Here is a 21,735-nt window from a genome sequence, read left to right as displayed (position 1 = left end):
CAGGAAAGGAAAGGTCCCCTGTGCAAGCACCAGTCGTTTCCGACTCTGGGGTGATGTTCCTTTCACGTTTTCACGACAGACTTTTTACGGGGTGGTTTGCCATTGCCTTCCTCAGTCACCCACACTTTCGCCCCAGCAAGCTGGGTACTAAGCAACCAATATATTATTTAACTCTTGAGTATTAATATTTAACACTTCTATGCAATACTATAATATATAAATAATCTATGCAATACTGTTCCTTTCCTCCCAGTAGACTTTTTAATAACAAAACAATCAACTAATATTAATAAAAATTGCCAAATAACTCACTGTAATTGTTTATTAAAGTGCTTTATATATAAATGTATGAGAGTCTTAACTTCCTATTTAAATTCAATTTTTTAAAGATGATTTGCCTTACCATTACTAATGAATTATTATTCTAGATTTATGTAGCTGGTAAAGTACTTACAACTTAGTTCCAAATTTATTCTATTTCCTTATCTAACTTATTTCTAGTAACTTATCAATATTCAATTTATCAAACAAAAGGATGTACTACAGAGCAGATGTGTCTCTCACGCATAGTTAAGCAGCTATTCAGAACCATGAAGAAGCAATGCTTAAAGGCATCAGAGTACACTAAGACCCCTATTCAGAGTCTGGCAACAGCGGAGGTTTTCGTGGCTATGATGAATTCAGCAACTCTTCTTGTTCTTCCGGAGTCCATACAATGTTAAGGGCAGATGACAACTCTTTTCCTGATTCCTCATCAGTGGCTTAATGCAGAGTTCCATTCCAATATACCAGAATATCAGAGGTTGCATTCCACCGGAATCGAATGTTAGCAGTAAAAAGCTTAGCTGCAACCATTTTTAATTATCTCTGTTTTTCTAATGCTTCATGTGCCAAATCTGATAAAATAAGGACCCCCCCCCCCATTATGTTCAACAGTGCCTTTCTGCCGAGCTTCCTTTAGAATTTCCCTGAACACCCAAGGACAAAAATTGGACAATGTCTCTAGGGCAGCCTCATCTCACCATCACCATAGGACCTACTCTAGTCACTCTGGTTATAATGCGAGTGAATTCCCTTTCCAACTTAAAAGTTTTTCCAAGCCACAAAGCTAAATATTTCCCCAGTTCCATATCCTCTTACACTCCCTCCTCTATGTAGTGAATCTCAAGATTATGTAAGTGCCAAAATCCAAATTTTCTAGACTAAATATCCTAATTTTCATAAGTTTTTCTGAGTTTTGTAATAATTTTATTTATGTCTTCCTGGATAGTATAAATAATTTCTGTTGCATTTTCTGCCATTTTGTAGGTTTCTTTTAACTCTCCAGCAAAAGTGTCCAGTTTTGTATTAACCATCTGGAATAGTTCCTCCAACAAGGTTAAGTAGTCCCTCAAATCAACCAAATCTTGGCGACATAGAGGGGGTTCAGAGCCTTCTGAGTTGGGGTGAGGTGTTTTAGAGCCAGGCACCATATTGGGCCCTGAAGTTGGCTGTGGCCTCAGTGATTTAGAGGTGTCTCCCAGGGCAAAGAAGCTTTTTACCATTTCCATGGTCTTCAGATTTATCTTTGCCTTTGGTGCAGCATTCTTTCCTATTGCAGGTAAGAGTTTTTAGTCGCTTGAGGCTTCTGTTGTTTTTAGAGAGGCAAGGGGATCGAAGCACTATCAATGTGTGCCTGCCATGATGAAGTGTCACTCCACCCCCACCCCTCACAATGTGACATTTATGTCAGATCCAGCCCTCCTAATAAATGACTTTGACACCTCTGAGCTAGACCATCTGAAGGGCAGGGGACTGAGGTAGACTAAACCAAAAAAGCAGGTCCCACAATAGGACAGAGCAGAAGCAATGGATCCTGCTCTAGGACTGTGAAAGCAAGTAACCGGGGAGAGAACCAGCTGGTGTAACCCCCTCCTCTTTCCATTCAAAGACCCAGGGAAGCTCAGTGGTTGACTTCCAAATGATGGCAGAATGATAGGTTTCAGTGTCAGCCAGAGGGGAACATCACAGTGGATTCATGGAAGATAAGTATAGCAATATTAGCCATAAAAGCTAAATAAGGTATTGTCCATATGCTATATAAATACCAGATAAAAGGTGTGATGGGGTTTCTTCTTACATGCATTGTTTGTGTGCATTTTGGTAGCATCTTTCTAGCCACTGTTAGAATAAAGGTGCTGGACTAGATGAAGTCATGATCTGTTCCAGCAAGGCTCATATAGTCTGTTTTATGTATCATGTTTTTAGCACTATCATTTCACCCTTCCCCCTTACAAATTTGCAGTCCAACCACAGCTTCTAAATTTTAAGTGCAGTTCTGCCCCATATTTCTTTTCAGTGAAGCAACTGAGTAACTTGATAAGTCACTTTCATCCCAACACTACAACAGCCGTGCCTCCCCCCACTCTTCAAGATTAAAACAAAAGTTAGCTCAAACTGTATGCAATAGGGACCTATAGAGGCTCTGCATGTTGGGAGGCAAGCATCCCATTTGAACCTTCAAGAAAAGAAAGATAGCCAAGGCAAGACTTAAGTAGGTTAGGGAAGCCAAGCAGTTCCATCCTTCTACATAGTCTCTCAAAGGGGACTTGAAGATATTATAAACACATGATTAGTACGTTGAAGAGCTTAAGCACACAGGGATGCCCAAATTATGTAGGATAAACTGGAATTATGAATTATGGTCTTGCATTTTTAACTTGACAGCACTTACACACGTTTTTAACATTTCTTTAGGGGATTTATATGCCACTTTCTCCTCTCAGAAGCACTCAGTTTAACAACACTCACTGCTTGCCAATTATAAAGGTAAAAGTAGTCCCTGTGCAAGCACCAGTCATTTCCGACTCTGGGGTGATGTCACATCATGACATTTTCATGGCAGACTTTTTATGGGGTGGTTTGCCATTGCCTTCCTCAGTCATCTACACTTTACCCCCAGCAAGCTGGGTACTCATTTACCAACCTTGGAAGGATGGAAGGCTGCATCAACGTTGAGCCAGCTACCTGAACCCAGCTTCCACCGGGATCGAACTCAGGTCGTGAGCAGAGCTTGGACTGCAGTACTGCCGCTTACCACTCTGCACCATAGGGCTCCTTTTGACAATTATACACCACTCCAAATAAATAAGCACTATACATGAGTTAAAGAGTGAATGAAACCCTACATGCAAAATTAGTTATCAAGTCATTGCAAAAACTTGCTTTTTTCTTACTGCTTAAATGCATTGTAGTAAAGACATGCTTCATGATTTTGTCACTGTCTATCCAAATATACATTTGTTACCAATTCTTTTCTGTGTCAGATGCTTAGCTACTTTCTCATCCTGTCCAGCAAGAAGCAGCCTGTTATCAATGTTGTTTTTTAGTTCTAATAATTTCAAAAAATATTGTTTTTCTCCTCACAAAAAAGGCCTGAAGAGAAACTCAGCATTGCTGGCCCCTCTGCCATCAAATCAGACTCTGTACATAGACTAGACTCCCAGTCCTCAGCTGCAGCTTGGAGGCTGTAACTCCCCTCCCAACATATGTATTGCTGTCTGCTGCCTTGAGCCCCAGTGTGACTAATCAACAAAGGCCTGTGCAGTAGCCGCCTGGAAGGGAATTTGCATGCTAGCTCTCTGGGGGAGAATTCTTTTGGCTCCCACAGGGTTAGACTATTAGCACTGGTTCAGAGCAGATACCATTATCCCATTGAACTGTTGCTACTCTCATGAGGCAACTGCTCAAAATGAAATTCCAACCCTACAGGGAGCAGTTCTTCCCAATTTAATACTCCTCTCAAATATGAAAAATGAGCTTCAGGTTAGGGAAATGGGGTGGGGGGGATGACATAAAGAAAAATGGTTAAACACAAAGGGGACCCTTATTCCCTCTTCAGCAGACAACAAGCATGTCAGCCATTTCAGCCACAGCCAGACTATGTCTACACTAGAGCCACTAACATTTTTGCCACCGTCATGGCTAGAGAAGGAAATGTGCTTTCCTATTGTTGCAGGATGATCGTTAAGTGTTTAATCCAAGCTGAACATTGATACGATATCCAATGGCAATTCTGAGGATTCCAAAAGAATGGTCAAGGAAAGACTATCTAGATTATCCAGTACTTCAGAACTAACAGCTGTTGTCCTGCTGAACAGATGGACAATGTGGTATAGTAGCAAGACTTTGATTTGAGAGACAGTGGTTCAAATCCCTACTCAGTCATGAAAGTCAGTGGGTCACCTTGAGCTAGTTACTATTATGGCTGTGTAACATACTTCACAAGGTTGCTGTAAGAATAAAAAGCAGAGAGTAGCCAAGGGATCATGTACACTGGCCTGAACTCCTTGAGAAAGAAGTGAGTAAAGTAATGTAATATAGTCTGGCAGAAGATATTATCATTTCTCTTTCCTTGTTTACTGTACAAGAATAATGGATAGTCTCAAAGGGGTATTTAAGGGGCAAAAACCCATTTAATTTTCATACAATTCAGATGCTCAGAGAAAGGAACACATGTGCACAAATGTGGCTCAATAGAATCTAACAAGCCTGCCCTATTGCTTGTACAGTGGAGCATATTCCATGGGACACCCTGGGGGAAAGTCCACTTTTCCTTAATCTAGGAGCTCAGACCCCCTCAAATAATGAATCTAAATGTGCAGATCTGTCATGTCACTAACACCCTTAAGCCCCTATTCCTCTGTAAACTGAGAAAATAAGACACATGTAGGCTCCACTCAGCAGTGATGGAGCAGTCACAGATTATTGTCAGGCGTTGTCTCTCTGAATTCTTGCCAGCTCACAGCTAAAGAAATCCTTGATCATTTAAAAAACAATATCTATCTAGAAAGGCCAACTCTGGCATCATCCTGATTCTGAACAACTCCTGCTCAAGGCAAATCCCCCTTCAAAGTTTGCTTAGGGTTACAGACTTCATGGCATGGTTGGAAGAGGATAACTGAATGAACTGGGGAAAATGGGGAGTTTCTCCACTACCTTGCGTATGTACATGTCCACTCTACTGTCCTGGACCCTGCATACTTAAGGATTCGGAATTGAGAGCAGGCCTGATTGACAGAGAATCTAGTTAAGGTCATTTGTGTTGGAAAAGCAGACTATTGAACTTTTCATTCAAATGGGTGCTCTGCACAATTTCCCTGAGCAAAAGAGCCCCATCCACATAGCACTGTTTAAAAACACACTGCTCATTATACGGTCTGAAATCAGACCTCCATTCCCTTTATAGCATCCCCCCAGATGAATGGAATAATTGTTAACAATCTAACTAAATGCACTTGTTGGCCTCAGGAATATCTGCAGTAGCATGGTGGATTGAGGCCAATGTTACTTTTGTACTGGGGCACTCTCCGGTGAACTCTCCACCGGCCATCGAAATAGAGGGGCACCAAAGAAGAGGTACAAGGACTCCTTGAAGAAATCCCTTAGCACCTGTCACATCAACCATCACCAGTGGTCTGACCTAGCCTCAGATCGCAAAGCATGGAGGCACACCATCCACCAGGCTGTCTCTTCCTTTGAGAACGCACGCATAGCTGGTCTTGAGGACAAAAGGAGATTGAGGAAGAATCGCACTGCTACAGGACCAACCCTAAATCAGACTTTTCCCTGCAGCCGCTGTGGCCGGACCTGCCTGTCCCACATTGGTCTTGTCAGCCACCAGCGAGCCTGCAGCAAACGTGGACTATTGCACCCTTCTTAAATCTTCGTTCGCGAAGCCAAGCCGAGAGAGAGAGAGAGAGAGAGAGAGACTGGGGCAACACAAGTCCTACTGGGGGTTGTTATGACTTTCTTTCCAGAGAGCTGTGACACCTTCTCCCTTCAAGTGCATACCTTGGGAGAGAGTGGCTACAGTTTCCCAGTAAAGAAACAACCTGAATTGAGGTGCTTCTAAAGTTCTTATAAATTTTAAGAGTAAGTGCTGCAGAGCACTAATTGGTAAATACTTATAACATCATTGGCATCTAACAACACAATTCCCATCCCCCAGATTTTGTACCACTAGCAAGCAGAGGTTCTCAAATCAGTCTTCTTAAATGCATGGAAAGACCTAGTGGAAAGGTCCTATGTAAACCACAAGAAACTAAAACCTGAACAACACACCCTTCTTAGCCAGATGACTAGCATATTTGACACTCCAGTGCCATCACTGGGAAATGACTCAACAGATGCAGAAGCTATCCAACTAACCAGAATGTACATGGGCTTGCTGTCACCTGTGTTTCCTGCTTCAGCGCCTGGCATATATCCAATCTGACTTCAATACAACAGTTGTGAGTTCTTTAAATATATTCTGTGCTTCAGTTCCTTCACTAATTAGCTTTATAAAAAGACACAATAAAATAATGGATTTTTTTTAATGTGCATGCTGGCACCATTGCCTCAGTAGCTCCATCATTCCCCTGTTCTGTTTGTTTGTGCAATTATCCAAACTAAATCTTTTGATTCCTCTGTAATCATGAGAATTAGTCCATCTGTAGCAGCCCAGTAAGGTTCAATCTCATTATTTAGTTTCCAAGTTTTGATAGTAAAAGCCCACAGTTGCTAACTATTACAAATGTGTTACAGGGTCTGGTCTTAGCAAAAAAAAAGCAGAACAAACTGGCACAGCATCAATCCTTTTTCAATATTATTTTCTTCCTAGGATATCAGATATGTGCCACCTACTCAAAATTCTCCCTCAGCTGCTTCCAGACATGAGAGAAAACTGAATGTTGAGCTGGGTAGATGGCACAATAATTTTGATTCAGGGTCTTCTCCTGATCCTTGGAAATTAAATTCCCATCTCCTAGATCTGCTGATCACTTCTTTCTATGGTAATAGACAACCATCACCTCATGAGTTTCTCATCCTTAACTCCTATGGCTCTTACTGAAACAATTACTTCTAGCTTTTAAGTAGAAATCATTTATTTTTCTGTATCCACATGGCTGACCTGCCACTAGGCAATTTAGGCAATTGCCTAGTACGCTGGCCTCCCAGGAGCACTTGACTGGTTGCCACTTACATGACTACACAGTCTCACTGGCAGCGTGCTGCGGAGGATCCCTGGGACTATGAAGCTCGATCTGGTCACTTTCACTCCTGCTGCCAGAGGGGACGCTGGCAAAGGGCAACCACACTGACAGAGATGACCTATTGCCAGTTGGTGCCGGAGCCAAGCTATGTCAATTGCAACTCTCCCATGGAGAGTTGATGTGCCAAAAGTGCCCAAGAACTTGCTTACCCACCCTCTGCCACTTCTCCTCCCTGAGCATGGGGCAGTAGGGAGAGCCACCCAGCCAGCCTCCTTCCCCACCCTGGTTCTCCTCCTCCTGCCTCTTCGGCCCCAGACTTCCTGGGCCTCCATCAGTAGGAGCCCATGTCAATTGCACCAAGAGCTCACTTACCTGCCTACCCGTCCCCACCACTTCTCCTCCCTGAGCGTGGGGCAGCAGGGAGAGCCACCGGGCCGGCTTCCTTCCCCACCTCAGTCTGTCCCCCTCCTGCCTCTTTGGCCCAGATTCCCCATGCCTCCGTCAGTAGAATTCATGCCAATTGCACCAGAGAGCAATATGTAATTTAAATACTAATTATCAGCTGCTGTTGTACCACTTCTCACATGTCACCAGGGCAAAGGAGAGATGGATACTCTCCCTTGCCTTTCCTGGAACAAAAGTAGGGAGGTATAGAGGCTTTCTTCAAGCAGTATCAACAGAACTAGAAGTGCAGAAAGCGGTGGTAGGAAGTTCCTGCAGCTTTCTCTGGAGGTGGATGCCCCGCTTGCTGGGAGCCGCAGCTACGTGTTGCTGTCTTCAGAAGAACCCCTTGACTTTGTAGTGCAAGCCCCAAGTCAGGCTAAGTTTGGGTTCTGATGAATCTTTTTTTCCCCACTTTGACAAAAACTCCACCCCCCCATTGCCAAAAGGCAATGAAGATTTTTTGAAGCCCGGGAAAGAATTTGGAAAGCCTTTCCTTCCTTTCTCCTGCAAACTTTCTCAGTGCTCCAGTCTCTACAAAAGCAGCAAGTGTATTTGTTTGCCTAGTCCAAACTGCACCCTGAAGTACATATGCTCAATTTTCTTCTGAATGCAAGGGGGTTTTTTTCCTTAAAAAGGGGGGGACTTTGGGGTGCTTGATACATCTGAAGGGGGGGGCTCTCCAGCTGCAACTACACAAAAGCTGGGAGGGAATGCCAGACATTTCTTGCCATTACTCTGCACTGCTGTAGCCTGCCCGCTAGTTGCTTTCTGCTCATCGCAGTTCAGAAAGCTCCTCTTTTTCAGTGGAAGCTGGGGCGGGGGATGGTGTCTCTGCTGAGCCAGTAGCCACAGAAGTTTCAAGTGGATGGCCGAGCCAATGCCAGCCTGGAAATGCACAGAAGGAGAAACAGCAGCAGCAGCTGGCTTCAATTAGCTGGGAGTTGTTCCTATTCAGACAGGTGTTCTGGGGAGCTTGGGGGAGCAAAGGAACTGGGCCCTGGCAGACAAATATACACATGCCCTTGCAAAATTGGACCCCAAGCTATGCTTCTGGCACTATGAGAGCTAAGATAAAGAGTGTTTGGGATGGAAGTCAGGCAGAAAACTCAGCCAAGAAGAATGCATTCTCTTCCCCTTGAAGTGGAGCACTTGTTTGAAGCATACAAGAGCCACGGAGGCGCTTGGTCTCCTTCTTTGCCTCCTCTACAGTCGCACAGCTCAAGGTGGACCCCGTCCCTCATCTCCAGCCCTCTGCTCTCACCTGGGCTTTGCTGCCATGGCTCCTGCTGCCCAGCTCCCAATCACTGGCTCACACTGGGGGGAGGGGGAGCAGAAGTTAGTCTTGCATAGGGCACCAGACAGTCTAGGGCCGGCCCTGTGTATCCATCTGCAAACTCCCCACAAGTAGGTCTAGAAGGAATGGCAATAAGTTGGTGAACTGCCTCTTTCCTTCTTCCCCAGTGCTTGTGTCAGGTAGCAAACTATTTACAAGGTCCTAAAGGTCTCTTGGTATATTTTGCTAAATGGATCATTCCAGCGTGTTGTAGTGGCTAAGGTGTCACAGTAGGATCTGGGAGACCCAGATTCAAATCCAACCTCATTCATGAAGCTTGTTGGGTGATCTTAGACCAGTCACTTTCTCTCAGCCTAACTTAACTCACAGGCATGTTGTATGGAGAAAAGTAGAAGGTGAGAATGATGTACACTGCCTGAACTCCTTGGAGGAAGAGTGGAATAAAAATGTACTACACAAATAATGCTAATGCACATTTTTCTATGTGCAACAAAACTTCTCATGCATGCAAGTTCTTTTTTTATTGTGACTCAGACATGAAATGAAAGCAATGCTAGTTGCAGTTAACTGAGAACAAGATTTCAGAAGGTGGAACATCTTGTGGGAGCAAAGATCAATTTTCTGCTCTTCTACTATGCTTTGATTAGAGACAGTGTCTAGCAAAGCTCCAGGCACTGGGAACAATGTGAGAGGAGACACGATCAAACAACATCTAAAAGTAGCATTGATAGCTGGAGGTATTTCTTGTTATTATTTTACCATTGGAGCTTATAAACATAATCCAAGGCAGGGAGTAAATATAACATTGATTAGTTGGTACCTTTCACAGCAGAGCCCAGCATAGAGAGAAAAGCAAACTTGTTGTTAAGTAGGTAAGCAAGTGTTAATCAAGAGAAAATGACGTTTTGCCTAGCCACTTCCCAAGAAGTGAAAGGATCCCTGCAAGAAGCTCACCCAGAGCAACAAAGTCAAATAATGAAAGGAACAAAACCACAAGAAATCCTGTTGGAGAAAATAAACAAAAGGAGAGCAGTGTCACGTGCTGGGGCTGGGTCAGGCGAAGTCCAGGGGCAGTCCAAGGACTGTAGCTGGGGAGCAACGAGGGTCCAATACACCAAAACCAAATCACAGTCCAGGTATCACAAGTCAAAGGTCCAGGAGCCAAAGTGGGGGGTGGGGGGGGGGTCCAGAAGTCAAACCCAAAGTCAGGGGGTCCAGAAGCCGCAGTGGATGCTAGAACATCAGGTAAGTGACTAGTTGCTTCCACAAAGCCTTCTCCCAAAGCCTACAGCTATATAGCCCTCTGCTGGCTGTTGCCCATTTGAATTAATTGCTGACTCAGAGGGCGGCCAGAATCCTGCTGGGACTCAAGCATCCTCACTCCTAGAGGAGCCAGGATCCTTTTAAAACTCAGGGCTCAGGGAGCGTCTTGCTCGTGAGCGTGCCGCCCTCCTCCGGTCCCTGAGATCTTGACGCAGGTGGTCATGTACACGAGCCATCCGAGAGGGCGAGGCCGGGGGGCTTGGATTTCTCCAGTAGGCGGCAGGGGCAAGGGTGCAGGTGGCAGGGGTACAGTTTCTTCTGCAGGCTCAGCTTCTTCTGCAGGGTCCCCAGCACCCATGACAAGCAGTGGTTAGCAATTAGAATCATAAGCTTTAGCATAAGGTTTTAAATTCTAATTATATCCCCCCAATAAGACAAGGCTTGAGCTTCCTGGTTCACCCTCTATATATGTCAATGTACCCTTCCTTCAGTTTCTATAAACACATCCCAGTTACTATCTAGATGCTGAAAGGGTTCTTACAGAGTGACAATGAGAAACAAGGCAAAAAGCAGTGTGTAGGAGAGAAAAGAATTACAGTACAATCCTAAATAGAGTTCTATCCTAAATTCATTTAATTCATTGGTCTTAAAAGGGTGTGACTCAGTTTAGGATTGCACTGTAAAGACAGGCAGTGGTCATTATTCAGTAAGGGAGAAAACTCCCTGCAATGTACAGTTTGTTTATGAATAACCATCTCTGCAAGAATAAAGCTATTTTTCTGGAAATAGGAGTGAGAATTCTTACAGGAGAGTGGTAAGAGGGTTTGCAGAAAAAACCAACAGCTGAAAACGAACTGCAAGGATACAAGGGAGATCCATGAATTACTTTGTATGGATTTTTTAAACCATCACCAGAGCCAGGCACCATGTGCAGTTAATTAAGAAACCACAGCTAGGAGTAAAGTCACATTACAGCACTTGAACAGACAGCCCAGAAGACATCCAAGGCAGTTACCAGAGGTGAAAATTAAGTGGCACTATCATGTATGCGACAATAGCTTGAGATTTGCACCTGGTACCAAATACTATAATAACCCCCTGCCCGGTGTGTGTTTCTTAGTAATGGAACTTAAAATGTGGTTCACACTGTTTACCTCATGCTTAATCCCATGACATGTCCAGCTAATTCTGATTTCTTGTAACTAACATGCTATAAGATGACGACATGTACCTCACACAAAATGCATGCCCTCCCTTTGCCCATGTCAGAGCACTGTCTCCCCCACAGATTGTGCACACAAGATAGATCCAAAACTAGTCGATTTTGTCCTGCTCTTCTGAAGAATTGTTTGAATCCACAGTGAAACTTGAGAGGCAGGTGTTAATATGTAAAAAGGAAAACATAACAAGAACATAAAGCTGAACTGGCAGGGAAGTGCTGATCAGAGAAAGGGCAGCATTACAGGGAATTTCATTTCATTTACATTATTTATAATCCACCTTTCTCACTTGGACTAAAGGCAGATTACAAAGAGTGAATCCATACAGTCAACAAGACGGGGCATTCAATAACCAGTGAAATCAGATTTGGGTTGTCGAACCAACTAGAGATCTAAAGACAGAATTGAAGCAAAGCATAAATGTTAAGATGACACATTACTATGCAAAATCCAACCCACAGCAAAATATGCACAGTAGTACAAACCAGAATCCCCAATAATTTATCCAAGTAACTTTGTTATACCTTTTGTACAGCGCTAATAATGAGTTGATCTGACTTCTTGGCTATTTCTATTTAAATTTTGGATTTGATCTTTTATTTTATTCTCCCTTTTTCACTTGCCATGTGGTCTGGGGAATCAGATTTTATTTTGCCTGTGAGCAGTTGTTGCAACTCGATCTCAGCCATCAATTCTTCTATTTGTATTTGAAGGGCCCCTACACTAAAACGGTCTGCTCTGTCTGTTTAGCAAGAAAACATATTCAGTTGCTCTTTGGGATTTAATCTTGATGCCAGATATTAAAAATACTTTCCTGATTGTTGAAGAACAATAGTAAGTCCCCCAGTTTTGCTCCACAATTGTTGTGTTAAGAGTTTCTGTGCATGTGGAAAATTTGTTTAGAGAAGCAGATCAGATAGATATAGGAATTGTGATGGCGTAATATGCTGATACAAAAATTACAAGCCTCTGGGGAAAAGTTCTGTCCTTTTTCTGCACTGTTAAAATTCAGCCTTGAATAATCTGAAATAATTGATATGTACTGAAAAGCATTACGAGAGCTTAAAATATACCAGCAATTTGCCATTATGAATTTCAACAGCCACCTTACTAGGCAGCTTGAACCATGAATCCTTGCCTTTTGACACATCCATAGTGGATATGAGGAAAAGATTATTTTCCTTGGTGACTGCTGCAGACATTTTTACAAAACAAAAAAATCAGAAGTTTAATGAGAAAAATGTTTGATCCTTGTTTTACTAACACATGATGCACCTTACCCCATATCTTGTGTCATGGACATGTATCTGGCCCTTCTTTTAGTCTATGGAAGTTTAAGAATATAGACCTCTACACAAGTTACATGAATGGTGAAATCAGCTCTTAAACAATCCAACAGAAATAGTTACATGAGTGACACAGAAAAGCAGCACCCAAGTCTGCTTTCTCCACTTACCGCATTACAGGAGGAGTCAAGCATTGGTGAAATACAACACCAGAAGCTACAGAGGAAGCTGAACGTTGGAGATACTCACACCACACCCCAGCTGCAAATATGTTTTTGCAGTTGTTTGCTAAATCAGTGGAACACACAAACTAAAGTAAAACAGGCAGCTACTGCTTTCAATAAATACCATACCTGCCTTCTAAGAACACAAAACAAAACATTTTGAGAAGAGATGTAAAGCAGAGATGTAAAATTTCTGAACATGTTGAAGCAGGGGGGAGGCACTAGGTTCCCCTCCAAGGAAAAATATTAATGTGGGGGGGAGGGGATTGAAATATATGCAATACTTTCTTTCTTATAAAATCTAAATTTATTTTACTTATTTAACAATAATGTACATTGTTGGGTGGCCAGTCCAACTCCACCCCAGATGATTTGTCCATGGCATTACAAGCTGTGGCAGGGTGACTCAAGCTGAGTAGACTGAAATTAAATCCGACGAAGACGGAGGTCCTGTATCTAAGCTGCCACAGTCTGGGACCAGAGGTCCGCTTACCAACCCTTGACGGAGCGCAGCTCATGCCCAAAGTTAAAAGCCTAGGGGTGCTCTTGGATCCTTCCCTAACAATAGAGGCTCAGGTAGCTTCCACTGCCAAGTCAGCTTTCTACCATCTACAGATGGTGAGGCAGTTGGTCCCCTTTCTCAAACGCGATGGCTTGGCAACTGTGATCCATGCTATGGTCACCTCGAGGCTGGATTACTGTAATGACCTCTACATGGGGCTGCCCTTGTCCCAAATCCAGCGTCTTCAGTTAGTGTAGAATGCCGCCGCCAGGCTGTTAATGGGAGTTCCTTTACGGGAATACACTCAGCCTGTGCTGAAAGCGCTGCACTGGCTACCAATAATGTATCACTTCAAGGTGCTGGTTTTAACCTTTAAAGCCCTATATGGCCTGCATACCTTAGGGACTGTCTTTCCCTGTATATGCCCCAGTGAGCACTTCAGTCCGGGTCTCAAAACCTGTTGACAGTTCCCAGCATTAGGAAAGTTAGGCTTCAGTCAATTAGAGCCAGGGCCTTTTCCACAGCTGCACTTAGCTGGTGGAATTAGTTGCCGGAGGACTTTAGGGCCCTGCGAGAGCTCCCACAGTTCCTCAGGGCCTGTAAAACAACACTCTTCCACCTTGCTTTTCCATAAGGACAACTTACAGCAACGGACTAGGCCCATAAACCGGAACTTAACATCATTCTGGACTTCCTACTACACTATGGCGATTGGGGTCCCTTTGAACATCTAACATTGATTATCCAGTCATGCTGCTACCATCGAAACTTAATTGCATCATGAATCATTGTACTAGCATCTATTGTTATATTGTTTTAACTGATATTTTAATGTTGCTTTTATGTTTTATGTATTATCAATGTTTTTATCTTGTTTGGTCATTTTTTACCCTAACCTGTGAGCCGCCCTGAGCCTGCCTTTGGTGGGGAGGGCGGGATATAAATAAAATAAAAAAAAAATAAATAAATAAAAATAAATTATGTACTATGTGGAATATTTATGGAATTGAGAATCATAAAACACTTTACTTTTCTACAAGCAAAACTGTGAGTATACATAGGCTTACTAGGTGCCCACTAATGGCAGGCAAACTCTCAGTAATTATCGCCAGTGCCCACTGACACTGGTTGAAGCAGGCTGGCAAAACGGAAGGGGGAGCAATCTTTGTCACAGCATGATGACATCACTTCCAGCATGACCCAGAAGTGCTGGCATCATACTAGGGCAATGCTCTTTGCTTGCCTAGAAGCTCTATAGTGACTAAGAATTAGAGCAGGGGTCCTCAACCTTTTTAAATAGGGGGCCAGTTCACTGTCCCTCAGACTGTTGGAGGGCTGGACTGCCGTTACTGTACAAGGCCGCGGGCCGTCAGTTCTCCGTCTTCTGCATCTCTCTCCCTTCCCCACACCACACACCCTGGCCTGGGAACTCACCTCACCTCGGTATCACCTCACACTCTGTCTCCGCCGCCTCAGCCCAGTGCCGGAAGTGTGCGTTGCTAACGCAAGTTTAGGTCGAACGTCACTTCCGGTCTGATTTTGCCATAACCCGGCGGGCCGCATAAACGTCCTCAGCGGGCCGCATCTGGCCCGCGGGCCGTAGGTTGAGGACCCCTGAATTAGAGCATCACCCTGGTGTGACGCCTGCACTTCCAGATCACAACAGAAGTGACATTATCATGGGGCAATGAAGATGCCCTCCCCACCCTCTGATCTCATGCCAATTGCCAGTTGCCACACCTGGCAACCCTAGACTATACACAATACTTAGTAAATAGAGCTGCAAACTGCTGCATGCCATGTTACCTTCATATGTATCTTAGTTTTTGCCATATGAGAAATACACAAAAGCTAAGTTGAAATATTTGGACCAAAAAAAAGTCTAATACAGTCATAACAGGAAGCAACACATCTGGACACTATAATATTATAACATTGATAATATATGCACTGTCATATGAATTGTGGATAAAATTAGTCACAATGAAATAATGAAAGATTTCTTTTAAAATATGAATATGCACAATTAAGTATTGATACACCTTCTTCCTAACCTGGCCTCACAATGTAGATTGTTTTAAAAAAGCATACAATCATGGCCGGCTCTTCCACTAGGCAAACTAGGTGGTTGCCTAGGGTGCTGGGAGGGTAGGGACACTGAATTGGGCTCCCCCCCTCCTGGTGCCCCAGGCAACCGCCTAGTTTGCCTGCCTCCGCCGCCCCTGCCCCTATTTTCCCGTCCCTTCCCTTGGCCTCCCCCGCCCAATCACAGTGTGCTGCGCCTGGTCTCTGCCAGCCGCGACGCACTTCCGGAGGACGCGCTGGAGAAGGCTTGGCTCCCTCTCCATTCCGAAGGGAAGGGGAACCAAGCCTTCTGCAGTGCGTCCTTCAGAAGCGTGTGCATCGTGGCCAGAAGGGAACAAGCCCCGGTGCACTGTGATTGTGCTGGGAGAGAGGTGACGGAAAGGGAAGGGGGGTACAACGGCTCGGGGGTGTGATGAAGTGCAGTGTTGCGGAGGGCTGAGGGGGGGGGGGGTGCCTGCCTAGGACCCTGAGCACCCTTGGGCTGGCGTTGCATACAATGAGTCCAGAAACAGACTGGAAAGAGTTTCTGCAAACTCAGGATTGCAGAATCAAAAGTGCGTGTGTGTTTAAAATGTTAAAATCTTGCAAGATTTCCTCGCAAGATAGTCTTACATAAAATCCTCATATTATTTTGAGGATTATACATTTCACTCATTCTGATAAATTATTTCATAGGAGCACCCCCCCCCGCCCTTCCAAGATCATCCACATTACCAACTTTTCCACTGTATCAATTGGAAAAAAAATACTTGAAGGGAATTCTTTTCTAAATGTTTCTGAGGTTTTTCTTCATGTCTTTGCATCTCTAATTCCAAATAAGCAACATGTGCCTGGCCTTAGTGAGTAGAAACTGTCAGCTGAGATACTGTTGAAGATGTTAGCTGCTGTGAGAACAAACCTCAGTCTGTTTTTTGTTTGTTTGCTTTTGTAAATCCAACTACTATAAAGAGTCAGCTGTAATCCCTCCCTTCTCATCACTCTTCTTAATAATGAACCATTTACTTACTGCAGCCATCTTCATCACTGTGGTCCCCACAGTCATTGTCGCCATCACACTGCCACTGAACTGGGATACAAGTGCAATCACCAAAGGCGCTAACTGCACAGGTGAAGTGGTTGCGTCCACAGGAACATTCAGTGTTGCTATGCACAGCTGAAAGGAGAAAATAATCAGCATGCCTTAGAAATAAGAAAAGAATACATCATAAATTTTATTATGATAAACACAAAAGCATGGATCATAAAAAGGCACTGATATTGTGTCCCAACTGTACCCTCTCCATACAATACAATCACAGCAACAAGAAAAACCCACTGTAGGTTATATTACTAAGTTGGAACTAGAGTTAACAGCCAAAGGTAATCATTTTTTTTGAGGGGGGGAATCTAGGGCTTGATACAGTGACCAACATTTACACCAATATCCTGGTTTCAAAAACCTTCATTTCCTGCCTGCCATACATCAGCATCATATTTTTAGTCAACTCAACATTCTCTGCAAAGACATGAAGATCTAAACTAAAAACAGAAAAGGTCCATGGATTTGCATTTAAAAATCCCAGTTTAAAACCATAATCAATACCTTTACTTTGGGACGCGGGGTTTATCCTGCTCTAAATTCCAGGATAAGTTGGGAAAACTATTTAATAGGACTGAAAAGGTGCCCAGACAGTGCTCCTTGTCCAACATTTTAGCCTCATGGCTTCATTTTCCTTTATGCATCTTAAAAACAAACAAGAATTTCGAGGCTTATGCTTTCAAGAGAGTCAAAGCTCCATAAGATAATGAAGGAAGCTATGATCCTTGAAACCTTATACTCTCAAATTATCAGCAATTTTAATTTTAATGGTGATTTATTGCTGCAGACTCCCACAGCCCAAAGGTATGTAAACTAAAGGATATGGTAAAGAATTATCTAAAGAAATTCCATCTCGAAATCCACAGCATATACTACCATCATGCCTGATGTGCAAAGGAGATCTGCACACAGCATCCCATTTATTGATTTATTCTTTATGCCTGATGTGCAAAGGAGATCTATATACAGCATGCCATTTATTGATTCATTCTTTAATATTTTCTTCTTCATTTTCTAACAGCATGCCTGCAAATTCATAATGACATTCTAGCTGAAATATAGGAATATATTCAGTATTTTTCCTGAAGATACATAACCATTCCAAGACAGAAGAATGAACACAAGTACAAAGAGATTCAGTAACAAATAATTCCTTGCAAGTGAACACTGCTTTCAAAAATAGGACATGTGTGACTAACCAAGTGTTTCAGAAACCCAGGACAGAATCCATGCTTAAAATATGACCCTCACTGTCTCATGTTCCAGCCCTGGTCAGCTAAGGAGATCCGGAAAGGAGCAGGAAGTCAGGACACATGCTTTTTGAGCCACCAAAGTAGTAATTAAGAGGAAGATACATGTCAGTTCAGAGTGTTTCTAATAGAGTTGCTCAAAAAGACCAACACAACCACTTTTAACTTTAAAAGGGGTAACCTCTGAGATGAGGAGGCATGTGAGGAGGAAACTGAAAGGAAAGGTAAATAGGGTCAAAACTCTTGGGAAAGCTTGGAGGCTATTTAAAACTACAATCCTAGAAGGTCAGTTAAAATATATACTACAAGTCATGAAAGGCACAAATAAGTATAGAAAAAGACCTGTATGGTTAACAAACAAGAACCAGAAAACCAGAGATTGTGAGGCACTCCAAAGGGATCTGTGGAGGCTGGGCGAGTGGGCATCAACATGGTAAATGAGGTTCAACATGGCCAAGTGCAAAGTAATGCATGTTGGGGCCAAAAATCCTAACTATAAATACAAGTTGATGGGATGTTAATTGGAGGAGACTAACCAAGAGAGAGACCTTGGGGTCATGGTAGATAACTCACTGAAAATGTCGAGACAGTGTGCAACTGCAATAAAAAAGGCCAATGCTATGGTGGGAATTATTAGGAAGGGAACTGAAAACAAATCAGTCAGTATCATAATGCTCCTGTTTAAATCAATGGTGCAGCCTCATTTGGAGTATTGTGTACAATTCTGTATTCTTGGTGCTTGGGAAGGACAAAAAGGTGAGGGCTTCTGGTGTCCTGGCCCCAGTGATGGACGTCCTGTTGGCACCTGGGTTGTTTTGGTCACTGTGTGACACAGAGTGTTGGACTGGATGGGCCATTGGCCTGATCCAGCATGGCTTCTCTTATGTTCACTTATGTACTTATTATTTGGCCCACTGCAAATTCCATGTCAGGAACAATCATAGTGTCCCTTCTCTGAATATGAAATATTTCATTATTTAATCTCCAAAAAGGACAAGGGAATTTATCCACATATTTGTCTTTAAAAAGCAAAACTAGGAGGGTTTATCTTCACTCGTGTATTATAGGAGATTCTTCCCTTTCACCAGTTCTATAGTGATACTATTAAAATTCATTACAGCAAGATAATATTGCTAGCTATTCTCCTGGAAATCTCTGGAAAATGTTCCTTGAGAGAGCTTAACACATTATAGTAATTGTACTTTCAATATAGAGGTTAGTTAGATGGATGAGCCTTTCTGGCACTGAGGATGTTCCCACCATGAATGGGCTTCTGTAGCAAATGGATGCAATTTTTTTGCTTGCTGATCTTGAAGGAGACAGAGCACCGATCTTATCCACAAGTAGCAGTTTCTCACTAAAGGAAAGTACAGCTAATCCATCCTTAATAGAGGGATTTGCTGAGCCATTGTTGAAACAGAAAACTCTTTTGGCAGAAACAGGGAATCCCACATTGCACTTAGATGTTCTGATGACAGAAGAAACATCACTCATTGATACAGGCCACCAAGATGTGTTAATAGCAGAAGAAGTAGAACTAATTTAAACTGGGGGTCCTTTGGTATCCAATGAGCTAACACCTGACTAGAATACAAGCCACATAAAATGGAGCCTGAAAACACAAACTTCAAGTATAATTGTTTCAACCTTTCTGAGATGTCACAATCCAACCCTCTCAGTTGCTTTTGTGTAAAGTTTTGCTTAGCTCCTAGCTGAAAATGAGTGCAAAGGGCTCAATATGTTGCCATAACGGGTAAAATAGAGTAGAATCTTCAGTTTGCCATTTCTGAAATGCAAGCACACCAAGCAACATGGCAAGAAATCATAACCTAGTTTAATTACAGAAGTCTGAAGCCAGTGATGTTCCAAGTCAAAGTCAATCATCATTTTACCTCTATAGGAGGCAGCTCTGACTACAAATAAAACACCTCCCTTGTTGAAATGGGCCGAGGGGCTATATGCACATGTTCTGCTGCTTCAGACCCACCTGAATCTAACAGGAAGCAGAATATGGAAAAACTCTATTCTCTCTGCTGAAGCAAGACAAGGAGCTGATTGTGAAACAGATCATGAATTGTTAATATAAAAAATTAGAATAAAGCTAAAGTTCAGAGTGCCAAAATACAATCTAATCAACATTCCTGAAGAGTATAAAGACCTTGTAAAGAACAGATTTGTGTTACTAAGTTCAAGTGAATATGAACCAGAAGAACTATGGGTTGAAACCAGAGATATGGAGAAATAATTATTCCCATAGTCAAAATGAATTAAAATACTTGATGGATGACTGATAAACTCTTTCAATTGCTCAAGATAGACAAGAAGCAAAAGGTGACAGAAATAGAATCAGAAGTCTAAATGCAGTGTTCCAGCAACTGGAACATAGAAACAAACAGAACCATTATAATAACCATTGTAAAGAAATAGACGATAACAACAAAAAGGAAGAAGGTCAGAGCGCCTGCTCCGGCTGCAACGCCACTGAGGATGTTCTCCGCAGCCGAGAACGAAACATCTGGAAGAAAAACTTTCTCCAGTAGAACACGGCACTTGAGCCCGAAAGATTCTACAAACCCTAATGATGTTACCAGCCGTGAAAACCTGAAATCTTTGAAAAAGGATGAACCAAGAAATCAAGGGAAAATTTGCACCATGGTTAGGCATGCTGAATGTGTCAACTGAGCAAAACAAAAAAAGAAAAGAAAAGATGGGAATAATACTTTGACAAACTATACAGAAGAGATTAAAGGATGAAAGATCTTACAAGAATAATCTTTTGAAGAAAAACCTGCATTTTAGAAATCAAAGTAAAAGGAGCACTAAATGCAATGAGGAGAAACAAATCATCAGGAATAGTTGGGATATCAGTGGAGCTATTTCAAGCCACAGAAACATTATCAAAATCTCAACAAGTACATGCCAACAAATATGGAAAACTGACTGGGAATTGCTCAATATTACTTCAATACCAAAAAAGGAGACATCAAAGACTGCAGCAACTATCAGACCATTGCATTAATTTCTTGCACAAATAAAACAATGATCAAAATGCTACAGCAAAGACAGTTACCATATATGGAACAAGAAATGTCAGATGTTCAAGGTGGAGTCAGAAAAGGAAGAGGCACTAGAGATCATACTGCAAATTAACATCGGTCATTGGAAATACAAGATAATTTCAGGGGGAAAAATCAGTGTCTTTCAAAGATTACATCACAGCTTCTGACCATGAGAATCATGAAAAACTGTGGATTATTTTAAAATGGGTGTACCACATCACCTGTTCTGATGCACGACCTATAGTCTGGACAAGAGGCTACTGTTAGAACAGAATATGGAGAAACAGAATGGTTCCCAATTGGCCAAGGTAGCAGACACGGATATATTTTATCTCCCTATCTGTTCAGCCTGTATGCAGAACGTATCATAGGGAAAACTGGATTGAATTTAGATGAAGCAGCTGGCCCCCTTCCTGGAGCGCCGGGACCTAGCAATGGTGATCCATGCTATGGTCACCTCGAGACTGGATTACTGCAACGCCCTCTACATGGGGCTGCCCTTGTGTCGGACTCGGCAACTGCAGCTGGTGCAGAACGTGGCGGCTAGGCTGTTGTTGGGGCTCCAAAGATGGGAGCACATACAGCCAGGGCTGCGTGGACTGCACTGGCTGCCAGTGGTATACCGAGTCCATTACAAAGTGCTGGTTATTACCTTTAAAGCCCTATATGGCTGAGGACCTGCCTACCTGAGGGACCGTCTCTCCCCATATGAGCCCCAGAGAGCGCTGAGGTCAGCTGGAAGGAACCAGCTGAATATCCCTGGGCCAAGGGAGGCCAGATTGAAGGCCACCCGGGATCGGGCCTTCTCCATTGCAGCTCCACTGCTGTAGAATCAACTCCCAGAAGAGGTACGGGCCCTACGATGCTTAGATCAATTCCGCAGGGCCTGTAAGACCTACCTCTTCAAAATAGCCTTCAACTAATGCCGAGCCAAGAAAGTGCTGCCGGATATGTTTTTAGCTACTGAACCCTACTGAAGACCTAATGTTATAGCACCACTATGTTAATGATAAT

At 43.0% G+C, this 21,735-nt stretch overlaps 1 protein-coding gene across 4 annotated transcripts in view; it reads right to left on the bottom strand.

The window, feature by feature from the left end:
* The window catches only part of LRP4 (LDL receptor related protein 4), a 160,249-nt gene that overhangs the window by 70,987 nt on the left and 67,527 nt on the right, over positions 1-21,735 (bottom strand). For all 4 annotated transcript variants that reach the window (XM_060261335.1, XM_060261337.1, XM_060261336.1 and 1 more), the window contains exon 2: positions 16,341-16,487. In XM_060261335.1, the coding sequence (XP_060117318.1) occupies positions 16,341-16,487 (147 nt within the window). The remainder of the gene's footprint in view (positions 1-16,340; positions 16,488-21,735) is intronic.

The sequence above is a fragment of the Heteronotia binoei genome, chromosome 21, assembly GCF_032191835.1.
Source record: "Heteronotia binoei isolate CCM8104 ecotype False Entrance Well chromosome 21, APGP_CSIRO_Hbin_v1, whole genome shotgun sequence".
Taxonomy (NCBI): domain Eukaryota; kingdom Metazoa; phylum Chordata; class Lepidosauria; order Squamata; family Gekkonidae; genus Heteronotia; species Heteronotia binoei.
Note: the sequence above shows the minus strand (reverse complement) of the source record. Positions and strands in the feature narration are given on the sequence as shown.